General features: G+C 39.7%; 2 protein-coding genes across 3 annotated transcripts; both read left to right on the forward strand.

The window, feature by feature from the left end:
* Positions 1–2,625: 2,625 nt before the first annotated feature.
* Positions 2,626–4,730, forward strand: LOC102294963. Of its 2 annotated transcripts, XR_006053610.1 has the most exons (5): positions 2,626–2,810; positions 2,887–3,207; positions 3,771–3,829; positions 3,906–3,992; positions 4,097–4,730. XR_006053610.1 is itself a non-coding variant. In XM_042216923.1 (4 exons), exons 1-4 carry the CDS (start codon positions 3,111–3,113, stop codon positions 4,409–4,411), a joined length of 558 nt encoding a protein of 185 aa, XP_042072857.1. In that variant the 5' UTR covers positions 2,626–3,110; the 3' UTR covers positions 4,412–4,730. The 2 variants fall into 2 exon arrangements, 1 of the variants encoding a protein (XP_042072857.1); XM_042216923.1 differs by having other exon boundaries at positions 2,626–3,207.
* A 1,117-nt stretch (positions 4,731–5,847) lies between these two features.
* Positions 5,848–12,016, forward strand: LOC102294666 (insulin receptor substrate 2-B). The gene is made up of 6 exons (XM_014331075.2): positions 5,848–6,272; positions 8,416–8,908; positions 9,248–9,497; positions 9,839–10,088; positions 10,178–10,745; positions 10,936–12,016. Exons 2-6 carry the CDS (start codon positions 8,442–8,444, stop codon positions 11,342–11,344), a joined length of 1,944 nt encoding a protein of 647 aa, XP_014186561.1. The 5' UTR covers positions 5,848–6,272; positions 8,416–8,441; the 3' UTR covers positions 11,345–12,016.
* Positions 12,017–12,372: the final 356 nt, after the last annotated feature.

Consider the following 12,372-nt stretch of genomic DNA (forward strand, 5'->3'; position numbering starts at 1 on the left):
CCGGCATCATGTTAAACCCTGTGGTTACGAATGAATGTCACTCATGTTCACATGCGTATGACTTAGTGATGTTCAATTCGTGAACGAATCGTTCAATCACTTTACTGACTTGTGAATCATGATTCACAAGCGCAACTGACTCACTGACTCATCCCTGTTGCTGTTAGCAAACTAATTCCATTAGTAGAAATATATCTAGCTTATAATTAAAATTGTGTGTGTGTGAGGGGGGAACAGCCAGTTTCTTAACAAAAACATTTCTGCTCTGAACTGGAAGAAAAAACCCTGAGTAGAAGCTCAGTAAACCGAGCTTCTACTGTGAACCGAGGAGCTCACAATAGCTCCTCGGTTCACAGTAGCATCGCTCAGCTAACATGCTAACAGCACATTGGAGTTACTCACCCCCTCCCTTGCTGTGCTGAATCATAGCATAAGCGAATCACTCAGGACTCTCTAACCCCCTCCCTCCTGGCTCACAGCTCAAACGAGTTGAACGAATCACTCACTCACTCACCCCCTCCCTTCCTGTTGCGAATCACTCACTCACCCCCTCCCTCCTGGGTCACAGCTTCTTCTTCTTGGTTGGCAACCAATGTTAAGGCGCATTACCGCCCCCTGGCTCATTGTTCAGTGGACATTAAGATGAGAAAATATATATTTGACACAATTATGGAAAATACCAATAAAATAAAATAAAAATAAATAAATGTTCCCTTTAGAATTTTTTTTGCTCTTTTTTGCTCTAAAAAAAATAGTTGTTTTCTTTTACAATCATACATCATGTCATACAGTGAAAGAAAGTGGTTGAATTTTTACTCTTTTATTTTTGTCTTCTTCAACAGAACAACTAAAAAAGTGTTATCTGACCTCGCCTGAAGCAACAAGTCAAATCAGCCACGCTAGCAGCCTCAGAGAACAACACCAAGGAGGAGGCCTCATCTAAAGTATAGCTGTTGCATGAAGGCTTGTGTGTTCTCTCACCACAAATTATTTAAATATTAAATACTAAAAATGACAACTTTGTTTGCTCAAAAGCTCCCAGTCAAAGTGGATGCTGTATAACAGAGTTACAATCTGAACAGTTCATCTTATGTGGATGCAAAATGCCCTGCTGCTTATTCAAAAAAAAGTTTAAGTTGGCTGGAAGATAACTTCTCTCATCTGAACTGACAGCAGCATAATGATGAGAAACTATCGGTTGATGTCAGCAGACAAAAGAAACGCATCACCAAGAAAACGGCGTGAATTCGATCAACTAATTTAAAAAGTGAAACTAAAGATACAGATTAGAGGAAGCAGAATATTACCAGGAAAAGTATTTACTGGTATGTGCGAGTTATAGAAAAAAGGATTTTAACAGTATTTGACATGATAATTTAAATGCCATCTTCCAGAATTTATCCAAAAGTTTTTCACTTGGAAAGTTGTGGCACCGTTAATCTAATGTAAATGCAATTCAAAGCTGAAAGTCAAGTTTAGATTATAAAATATAAACAACCGCCTGGGGTAACCATGCTGTACAGAATGTAACAAATACTTAAAAGTAATCAGTTTCACTAATCTAAAATGACAGGCATCTTTGTGAGGATCAAAAGGTCACAACAGCCACATATGCAAATATAGAAAGAAGAAAGAAAGAAAAGAAAGAATATCTTTGTGATTTTGTTGTTATTTTTGCTTCTGCACTTAAATGTATTATGATATTAAATGTGTTTTCCAGTGGTGATAATGCTACATCTATAATGCTTTACAGCTTATTCAAAAAGATTTTGACGACACAAACATGACTGCTTGGGTATGAATGAAGTAATTATGAGCACTAGGTTGTAACAGTTGAGAGATAAGTAACAGACAGCTCTGCTCTGTGAATTATTCAAAGTCACTGAGTCAATGCCACATCTGCATCTCACATACGACTTGTTGTACATTGTGTTTTAAAGTGTAAAACACCACCTGAAACGGTTAGAGAACAGCTTGTTGTTGGATGTGATCATGAACACATGATCTTTTTTCTATCCATTGTGCTTCAGACTGTTACATAATACACAACATTTTCTCTAATTTGCAACAATGGACTTCGTTTAAACTGACATAAAAATGCTGAAATAAATGTGCCTTTAAACTGGCAGGTGCACAAAAACATGTTAAAGGAAACTCTATAATGATACTTATAATCTTCATGCGGCAATAAAAACATGACACTGTAGCATGTGTAAAAGGACAAACAGCGCCCTCTGCAGCTTGTAGAAGGAAGTGCCCAAGCGGTCTCCCATCCAAGTAGAAAGAGATTTTCATATCGGGAGTGTTCAGCATGCATGAGGCATGTCAGTCATCACTATAAGAACCACGGAGTGTTTTATGTCCATAGAAATACATGACGTAACTCTGAATACAAACACACAACAACAACAACAATAATAATAATAAAAAGAAGAAGAAGAAGACTGTATAGCAGGGCTCTTATCCAGGAAGGGAGATCAACAAACTCAAAAGAAACTCCGAATTGATAAACGCTGAGCGTCCAGAACAGCTGATCAGAGTTAGTTTAATCAACTCTGAGTATGCCCACCCTGAGGTAAGCACGTGCGTGATACCTTTTTTTTTAAACCCAATCCAAAATCCAAAAGCCTATGATTCACCATGGAAACCGGGCAGAGAAAACGCTCGGCTTACTTCACCCCACTTGAAATAGATATTCTGCTGAGTGTATATGGAGAGTACGAACACATTTTTAGCAAGAAAGGCAACACGGCTGCAGCAGCAAAGGAGAGAGAACTGGCGTGGGAGAGAATTGCAGCGCGTGTAAATGCGTGAGTTGAAACGGTAAATACATGTGAATCCTGAGATGCATTTACAGGCGAATTTTTACTCATAATTTTAATTAAGGTGCAATCCCACGGGGACAAAAAGGACTTGGCAGCAGCTGAAAATGAAATATAAAAACATAGTTCAAACAGGTAAGGCCCACTTTTTCTTTTGTATATGAGTCCATAATTTATTTTTTTTAAACCCACAGGCCTAATATCCTGCTCAGATTAACATATGGCTTCAATTTAGCTAACAGAAAGAAGGCAGAGGCTCGCAAAGTGGTTGAAGGGGCACCTCCATCCATGCTGACTGAGGCAGAAGAGTTTTCCAAGAGTAAGGATACTGGATGCCCGGTGGCTGAGCCCGTCACCCCACAGAGCGCAAGTGTCTGCATAAAATGTAATTATTTATAGCACACACATACATGAAATTTGAATATGTGGGATGAAATTCTCATTTCCTTCCTTTTTATAAACATAACCAAGTAAATTTTAGTGCCAACAGTTTAAGTGTTAAAGTGAATGAAAATTTAATGAATCACTGAGTGAAGTAAAAGGCAAAGCATAAAGGTTCAAATGCAACAAACAAACAAACCAAAAATCGAATTCATTTATATCTCTTTAAAAAATAACTAAAAAGAAGCAACACTTCAGGAACCATCTCAGCCAGACTCTTTGGCCACGTCTGACCACGGTACATAGTGAGTTATACTACAAATTACAATTCACAAGTGTTTGAAATGGGATCATTTCTGTCTGCATTGTCTCAACTAAAGGTTCAGTACATTTGGTGCAACAGTAGCTAAATTTCTTCATCAGCAGTGCAGTACTGATCCTTGTTACTAGTATTAGCGTGGACATGCATTTTCCATAATGTCTTTATTACTTAGGAATGCTGTTCCCTGCTGACTTATTCATAATGCCATCATGTGCTATAACACATCTGCATATTTATTTCAACAGTTGCTGATGGCCTTGATGAGACTCCTACTTCAGCAGAAGCATTTCCATCCCTTCCATCTGTAAGTAGGTGACTGAGTGCTCCTGAGATATTTCTAAAGAAAGGTTTCTAAAACAGAATGTTGCTCTTCATCACAGGAAGCAGACGAAGATGATGATAAGGATACATTATCTGCTGAGATGGAACCAGATAGACCTAGTGAGGTACACACCATGACAGTAGAGGTATGTTTTAGTCGTGTGTTCTTGTATTTGAAATGTGCAGTGAAGTGATGACGATGACCGGAAAACAACCTTCATATTCATGTTTTTATCTTTTAAATTAACAGAGCAAGGCCGAACATTATCAAGAGGAAGCTCCATCAACTACCCCAGCACATATTAACACAGTGAGACGTTCAATGCCATTCTGCATTTTCATAGCTTTATTTAAACTGCACCATGCATACATTTCAAGCCATTCTTACATTTTACAGTTACCAGTTAAAGAAATTTACAAAATGCACCTCATCCAAACAATGACAAAAACTGACAAAGAAATCACATACTTGGATCGTCAGATTAGAAAGACAGATCTGGAAATTGAATTACTGGAGCACCAGCTAGAGGTGGGTAACATGTTACAGGTGGTTACTCTCAGATAAATGCACAAATGATAATGGCTGGTTTTGTATTTGTAGGAAATAAAGAAGAACAAATAAAATGTTGAATAAAGAGTCCTGATTTATCCTCTGGGGGTGGGGTAAACTAATCTGAAGAGCGATTTTAGCAAATGGTTTCTCTGACAGCTCTTGCATCATGAACATTTTCAGGGTGAACAGGATCCTCTTCCCCAGGTTCATCCACTCATATGGCAGGGTGCTGCTAAGAGAGGCAATATTATGGAGAACAACACATGCCACAATGATGTCGCATGTTCTCTCTGATGATACCTTGAGTCTATGCAGGCACTGGCACCAGGATTTGAATATTCCTAGAGTCTTGTCCACCCGGAGATGGGGAAGTTTAATTACAGCAGCTACAATCCCAAGTTTAATCATGAAGTATAACTGAAGGACTTGTACATCAGTCACCTGCTGTGCTACAGAATTCCTCTTTAATACTCCTTCTTACCTTACGAGATTTCTTATACAAAATTTTGTAGCTCATGTGTAAGAGAAAAGTAAATCTTTCTAACTGGTGCATAGTTTGTGTCATAAAGGAAACCCCTGATGGTGACAAAGCAAATTGCCACACAAAGGTTAGTCTGATGTGAAAAGCACGACCTCGCTGTGTTATATTTGATATGTAGAGGGTTGGAGCAAAATGTTCGTAATGGAGACATTCAACAAGATGCTCATCTGGGAATGAAAAAAAACTTCTAATCAGGGTGTCACGCACAGAGATCTGAAAGATCTTCCAGGGATGGTGACACTATATAGGCAGCGATGTTATACCTGTTAATCTCTAAGATAGATCTTAATCTGCTCTGGTGCAGGTTTGGTTCAAGGCAGGCATGTGCAATAGTGCAACTTCTGGTACTGATCGGATGCTAAGTAATTACATGGCCGGTACCAATACCGATATTTTGATCTTACAAAGGCAGCTTATGTCTGGGTGAGCAGTGCGTCATGACTTATGAGATTAATCATCAAGTTACAAATTCTTAACACATTTTAATGAGCACTAAATCACTGTTAACACAACAAAACACACCTCAGGTTTTCAGGTTTTTTTGAAACTGGGGTTTTTGGAGACCTGAAATGTAAACATACCTGTCTCTTAAGGAGTTTGTGTTAACTTCCATTGTTTAAAAGCAAGGCTATAAATAAAATAGATGTGACAGTCAGTGCAAAAAGGTTCTGACATTTTTCACAGTACAGCTACAGTGGGCTACATACTGGACATAGAGGACTGAAACAAAATATCAGCCCTGTTATGCTAGTATCGACCCAATACGTGTTGGTATCGATACAATAGACTTTGTTTTAGCTGAAATAAGCAGTATTTGTTTTGATCTGCTCACCTCTGATTCACAGCATAAGTTACCATGGCGATTTAATCCTGTGAGAAGTGAACCCCCTTCATAGTATAGGTAACCCTGAAGTTACATAAGACAAAATCCTGCTTTGTAGTTTAAGCTTCTGCTCCGGTATCAGGTTATATTTGTTTCGATCTGCTCGCCTCTAATTCACAGCATAGCTTACCATGGTGATTAAGCCAGGTAAAACTTTCATACTACTGAAAGCTCAGATTTAAAGCTCAATACAGCCAAGATGACTTTGCTCTGTACTTCAACGCATCTGTCCAGTTTTTTTTCTTTTCTTTTCCACCATGGACTGTATGGTTTCATACAGTTGTGTTTTTCACGAGAGACCCCTGAAGGCCACACTGATTGGAATCTCGGAGCAGCTGAGAGACAAACACACTGAGCCCGGAGAGCGACGGGAAAAACAGCGGCGTGTTATGAAAGCAGCCGGGAAAGCGCGTACCTGCAGGTGTTACACTTATAGCTGCCTGCCACAGGTAAGTTTCACTCCGCCACAGTGGTAACTCTGCTAGCTGATGGGAAGAAGCTGTTAACTCCGAAGAGAGACCCTAAACTGTACTATTCACAAATGTGTAGTTTTGTTTTAGTACATTTAAAAAGTTGTTTTACCTCGAAAATCTGTAATTTGTCACATTTCTTGTACGCAAACGGTTTTACTCCACAAATTAGCTGAACAGTCATGTTTTCAGCAGTCTAAGTAGTTTGCCCTCGGGTTATTCTTCTGTTTTTCGTTTACATAAAGCACTGAGTGATTTTCTCCCCCTGAGCCTTACTTTCTGTGGAGAACTTAGCATGCCACAAGAAACAGGCAAATTAGTTAACGGTGTCCAGAAATCTTTTTATTACTTTTCTGTGTCAGTTGTTATTTGCTTGTTTCCAGGGTAGAGTCATCAATATATTTTTGCTTTGCTTTGTGTTACGAAATGGACATTCCTGCTGCTTTGCCATCATCTTAGCTAACTGACCTTAGTCATAGAGGCTATAAAATGGAGAGAATGGAACGAATCGCTCTTTGGGTGTAGGACCTCGTTGCATTGCTGACCTGAGACATTTGGCCATGAACCTAAGAGCCTCACTGCTGCTATTACCCCCACCCTCTGATGAACCCCACGCACCCTATGCATTGCTATAGCATGTTTCATTATTTGCAGGGTACTGTGAATGACTCTAGTATGTGTGCTTTGAACTCCACTATCATATTAGACATTCTTTAAATCCATAGGGAGCAATCCATTCTAATATTGAACTGCTGAAAGCTTGCATCATAAAGAGACCTTAGTTTAAGAGGCAGTTCTTGGAGCAGCTTGAGCTGAATTCAGTAGGTTGTAATACCTTGTGCAGTTGTGATAATGCTCAAAATGATTTATGAAGGAAAATCTCATCATCTAGTGTCTGTTGTTTGTTTTGATAGTCTTCAGTAGTGATCAGGTCCCTGTACTAAAGACTGAGTTCATCATACCCAGGGTGCCATTCTGTTATCTGGCTTCTCTTTAGTGTAACATCAACAATCAGCAGGAACAGGCACACAGTGCTGGTTATCAGATTGCTAAGTTAACGCAATCACAAAAATGAAGTTTACTGGCAGCAGAATTGACGATAAAATTATGCTATAGTAAAGACATGAAACTGTTACGCCCAATACAGACCGAAAATAACACTGCTGCTGCAGACACACCAGCTGAGTGAGAGAAAAAGCAGTTTACAGTAGTTTACTATTAAAAGAAACCAGAATAAGCACGTAGGCTTAGTCTGCATTCAAAGGCATTTTTAAATCTGCTTGGAAGACCCACTTTTTCTGTGTGGCGTTTGACCAAGTGTGAAATTTTATTGTTTTATTTTATTGTGTCAATCCATGTTTTTGTGTCTTGCACTTTTTAAAAGAGAAAAAATTCTTATATTTAATTGTAACTGTTTGGTGCTTTATAAATAAAACCTGGCTCAGCTTTGTATCTTTAGTTCATCTATCCACCAGATTTCTGTGGTCACAGGAAAGATAACTTCACCAGCTCCAAGTTCAAACTCATAATCTGATTACAGAATGCCTGCACGTTGTTAACGTAGGAAACATCGGAACTTCTGTGATTCTGTTTACTCTTAATTTCTTAGTTTTGATTCCCCTTCTGTGATTTGCTTTGTTTTTGCACACATTTTTTTTTTTCATAATGTCCCAGGTTTTTGCCAACAGTAATGCTCAAAAGTCACACAGTTTAAAACAAAACAACTGTCTGGTTCACAACAAACAACTATTCAGACTGGTACTCTGCTGGGCCCCAGCAATTAGAAACTGAACAAAACACTTCAGTGTGTGGAGGATGTTTGTGTCGTTGGAGAAACTGTAAAATCTGATTTCTTTTTATTCACACCTGTGAGATGCATCATCAAACTTAAACTCTAAACAGGGACAAAGATACAGTGACTTGTGTTGATCAGATTTAAATTCAAACTACAATATTGTCATAAATCATAAAGTAAATGTTCACCATTCTAGAAGCAATAAATAAAATGAGCCACAACTCACTGAGTTGTTTTTGTTATTTTTAAATTAAGTATTAATAATATTGTTGGTAGAGCCTCTGTCATCTCATTAACTCCACTTTTACTTTCCCTCTCTGCATGCAGCAGGTTTAAAGGTTGTCCTGAATGAAATGGCAGAAGGGTACGACTGGTTCACCAACCAAAGAAAATCTCCACCTGCTTCCTATTCCCCTCTTTCATGTCATGACAGCAGCTCCATCCAAAAATGTCTGCCAGTGAAAACTCTGCAGCCTTTCTCGAATGATGGTAAAATTGAGCATGACGAAGACTCTGGGGGCCGTCAGTTGAATGAGGGTCCTTCGCCTCATTTGTATGAGGAACTTTTCTGTGCCGGTCAAACTTCCATCCCTCTGGGCCATCTGGCCAGTGCCCTCATGACCTCGTCTGGGCTGCAGACTGATGTGGTGAAACAAGGTTACCTGGGGAAGCTGGAGCGGAACCACAAGAGATATTTTGTCCTCAGAGCAGGGAGTCACACTGGGCCGAGCCGACTCGAGTGGTACAAGAGCCAGGAGAAGTTCATGGCAAAGGAGAAGTCTTCTGGCAAAGCTGCGCTGTTTGGGTCGAGCAAACAAGGGTCTGTAAAAGTGACTTTATATGTGAAGCCTTTAACCAAGGCTCGTAGTTTCTATTAAGTCACATTAAGTGGTACAAAATTATTATACTAGTGTATTTGTTTGTTGTAAAATGTACTGTAATACAGCACCCTCAAATTGATGTTTTTAGTAGTTTCTTCATAAATCTCTAAATAATAATACAGTTAAAAATATTTCAATTAGCAGGTAGTCCTAAATTTAAAAAGTATGATACTCAAAACATGTGTCCAAAAATAGGTGTTTGTAGAGGGTTTATAGGATGTATGTCTTTCATTTTCATCTGAAGAAGCATTAAAATCTAACTGTATTTAATTCCCCAGAGTGATTTACTTGCGGTGCTGTCTTGGCGTGAGCCGGATTGCCAGTTCCCGGAAAGGCCACACTGTGGCGTTGTATCCCAAGGATCAGACCATGGTGCTGGTGATGGAGGACCAGAAGGAGCAGGAGGATTGGTATGTAGCCCTTAAGAAACTGATGGAGGAAGAGCAAAACGATGAGGAGTATGGCGAAGGGGCTGATGAAGACGATGATGGCTATTGCACTCTGCCCCCTGCTGCTTTCTTTAAAGAGGTTAGAGCACTTTTCGGTTGTAGTTAAGATCATAAGCAGTTGATTAAATATACTGAATTTAATAACATCTTGATCAAAGCGAGTAGCTTCCCTGATACTCAGAATCAATCAGAAATGGCAAATATGACAACCTTATTCTCAATAGGACACATTTATGCCACACAAGTGCTGTACCGCCTTCAAAAAGAAACCTAATGTAATGATTAAACATAAAAAAAGGACTGTGCAGAATTCATATTTTCCTCAGATGGCTGCTTTGACACCCTCAGCTAATTCAAAATGGTAATTAAAAAAACCTCCCAGCTGTCTTGCTCCAACCGGTTTCTGTCACATTGTCTAAGGTTTGGCCCATTACGGTGAAGCCCAGAGGTCTGGGTAGTTCCAAGTCCCTCACTGGTGAGAATCGGCTCTGCCTCACAGCAACATCTCTGATCTTGGTGAGAGTGGGTGCAGGAAATGATTTGCCATCCGTCACGATACCTTTGTTGAGCGTTCGCCGTTTCGGCCACTTGGAGGGCTTGTTCTACTTGGAGCTCGGCAGGTCTGCACCAAATGGTCCTGGAGAGATTTGGATGGAAACAAATGACCAAGGTAATTAAACAAACAAAAAATGTTGTGTTGAGGCCTGACTGGACAAAAGTAAAGAGTGTGACTCATCCTGGTGTATATGTTCTTTACAGGAAACAGAATACTGGCCCAGCATATTCACGAGGCAGTTCGGGAGGCAGTTCGGGCACTACGAGTTCTTCCAGATTTGAGCTGCTCTCCAGTCTCCAGTCAGAGTCAGAATAAAGGCCTTCTGGCCTCAAAACGCTGCAGACCTAAATACAGAAACAGAATGGTGAATGTAAGACCACAGCGTCCCTTAGTCTTGTTCCCCAGAAGTCCTGACATACAGACTAGTCCTGCACAGTCTTGTGTAAAGCCCCTCGAACCAGACGAAACAAATCCTGAATCGTCTCCAAGCTCGAGCTTTAATTTCAGCCCTTGCAGATCTCAGAATAGGTCCATTTCTGAAACTTGGAGTGACATGGAAATGAAGATGGACCAATGTGATGCCGCAGCCTGTGAGATGCAGGAGTCCGTTGACGACAGGGAGGGACTGGGATACATGGTCATGTCCCCTCATGTTAGCCGCAGCTCATCTGTGTTATCTCATGATGACTATGTTACCATGGCAAGCCCACATAAAAATAGCCAGCCAGCGTACTCGTCATCCTCTGCTTCTCTGCAGACATCATTCATCAGGTAAGTCTTTTTCTTACCTATATTGGTACTAGTAGAATATATGATCTTGAAACAATGGCTGAAATACTTTTGACAGAGGGTACCGCAAATAAAAATGTCAGAATTGATCAACATGTTTTTTGTTTTGGGTTTTTGGTTCACCTTGGCTGCCAGTTGTGTAATTTCTAGAGTAAAACTTTTGTCGTTTTAGCTCCTCCTCTGACAGCAGCTCTCCCCTGGACCCGCCTCATCATCTGACCAATGAGCACAGTCGGCCACACTGGCTGATGACACCAGCCCAACAGTCAAAAATAGATGCTGACCAATCGCAGATGAGCATCAGTTGCTCCACCGAACCACAAGTTGATACAAAGCAGGAAGGCAGTAAAAGCTCAGCACAGACTGGAGTCACTTCTCCTTTAGGGGGCATTGATGGGTCCGACCTGGAAATTCCATTTGTCACATTTGGATCAGGCTGTAGTGGGCCGATCCAGGCTAGTTTCAACTTGGATACAGATCAGTCTAGTCAATTCCAAGCTGTACCAGGCCAGTCTAGTATTAGAAGATGCTGGCTGTCATTGCTTCTGCCTGCTTGCCTTCAAGCTGAGGACGCATCCTGAGTGTTTGTAATGATTTAATGTTTTGTTTGAATCTCAGTAGTGTAAAGAAAAGCTGATTATTTATAGGTCACTTTACAAATGAAAAACTTGAAAATTAAAAGAAATATTTCAGTGAGATTGTTGCTGACACTTATTGCACTTGATCACTTGCAGTCGTTGCACATGAAAAGAGAAGCTGGGACTAACGTCTTCACACAGTTTAGTAATGAGTATACTTTTGAGAAAAATAAAGTTGTTGTTTTACAGTTTGTCTGTAAAAGCGCACAGTGTGCCTCTTTTTGTCAGTGGGTGTTGTTTTGGGGGGTTTCTTCTGCTTGGAGTCTTGTTGTTTCGTGGAGGAAAAAAATTGTTAAATAAAATGACATAAATTGAGTTTTTCTAAAAGTTTTTCTTCCCCTGTTTGGTAAAAAATTGTAAATGCCAGTTGATAAAATGCAAGTGATGCATTATATCTAATCCGTCTGTTAACACGTCACTAACTGTTCTCTAGCAAGACTTTAACACAACATATTAAAACTATATTTAAACTGTAGGGAATTAAATGTTGAGTGTAGCTTAAGTCTTCATGTGAGGCCAGTGACTGTTAAGCTTATTTCTAGCTTCAAAATAGATTTTTAATATGCTACCATGTCGATGGATTTGTGAACATGTATATCATATGCACAACTGTGTGTGGCCTATCTCCATTCAAATAAAGTATAGTACTCTACAATACTCTAATTAAATTCAAATGTAGGAACATTTCCTATTCCTGTATCAATACAATGAGGACAATGACCTAACACTGTTGTATTGCAACATGCAGTAGTGTCCAAAAGTTTTGAGCCGCCCCCTTATTTCTTTATATTCTGCTAGGAAAATGGGTGCAATGAACCATTTGCAAGCATACATGGAAATACAGGATGTAACGCAAAAACAGTTGTAGTAATTTAATGCTCAGCACAGCCGGAAGTATTTTTAGGCAGCTTTTAAGTAGTCTTCAGGAATAGAAGGACACTCAAAGCTCTTCTTTGGATGAGAAAAAATGA

The sequence above is a fragment of the Haplochromis burtoni genome, unplaced genomic scaffold (genome assembly GCF_018398535.1).
Source record: "Haplochromis burtoni strain Fernald_Lab_line unplaced genomic scaffold, NCSU_Asbu1 Contig_1346, whole genome shotgun sequence".
Classification (NCBI taxonomy): Eukaryota; Metazoa; Chordata; class Actinopteri; order Cichliformes; family Cichlidae; genus Haplochromis; species Haplochromis burtoni.

Excerpts from the sequence above, each read along its gene's own strand:
- LOC102294963 (XM_042216923.1), top strand. The coding sequence starts at position 3,111 with ATGCTGACTGAGGCAGAAGAGTTTTCCAAGAGTAAGGATACTGGATGC. Across the intron at positions 3,830-3,905 it reads CATTTCCATCCCTTCCATCT|GAAGCAGACGAAGATGATGA; the intron begins GTAAGTAGGTGA and ends TCTTCATCACAG. Across the intron at positions 3,993-4,096 it reads TACACACCATGACAGTAGAG|AGCAAGGCCGAACATTATCA; the intron begins GTATGTTTTAGT and ends TTAAATTAACAG.
- LOC102294666 (XM_014331075.2), top strand. The coding sequence starts at position 8,442 with ATGGCAGAAGGGTACGACTGGTTCACCAACCAAAGAAAATCTCCACCT. Across the intron at positions 10,089-10,177 it reads GATGGAAACAAATGACCAAG|GAAACAGAATACTGGCCCAG; the intron begins GTAATTAAACAA and ends TGTTCTTTACAG. Across the intron at positions 10,746-10,935 it reads CTGCAGACATCATTCATCAG|CTCCTCCTCTGACAGCAGCT; the intron begins GTAAGTCTTTTT and ends TTGTCGTTTTAG.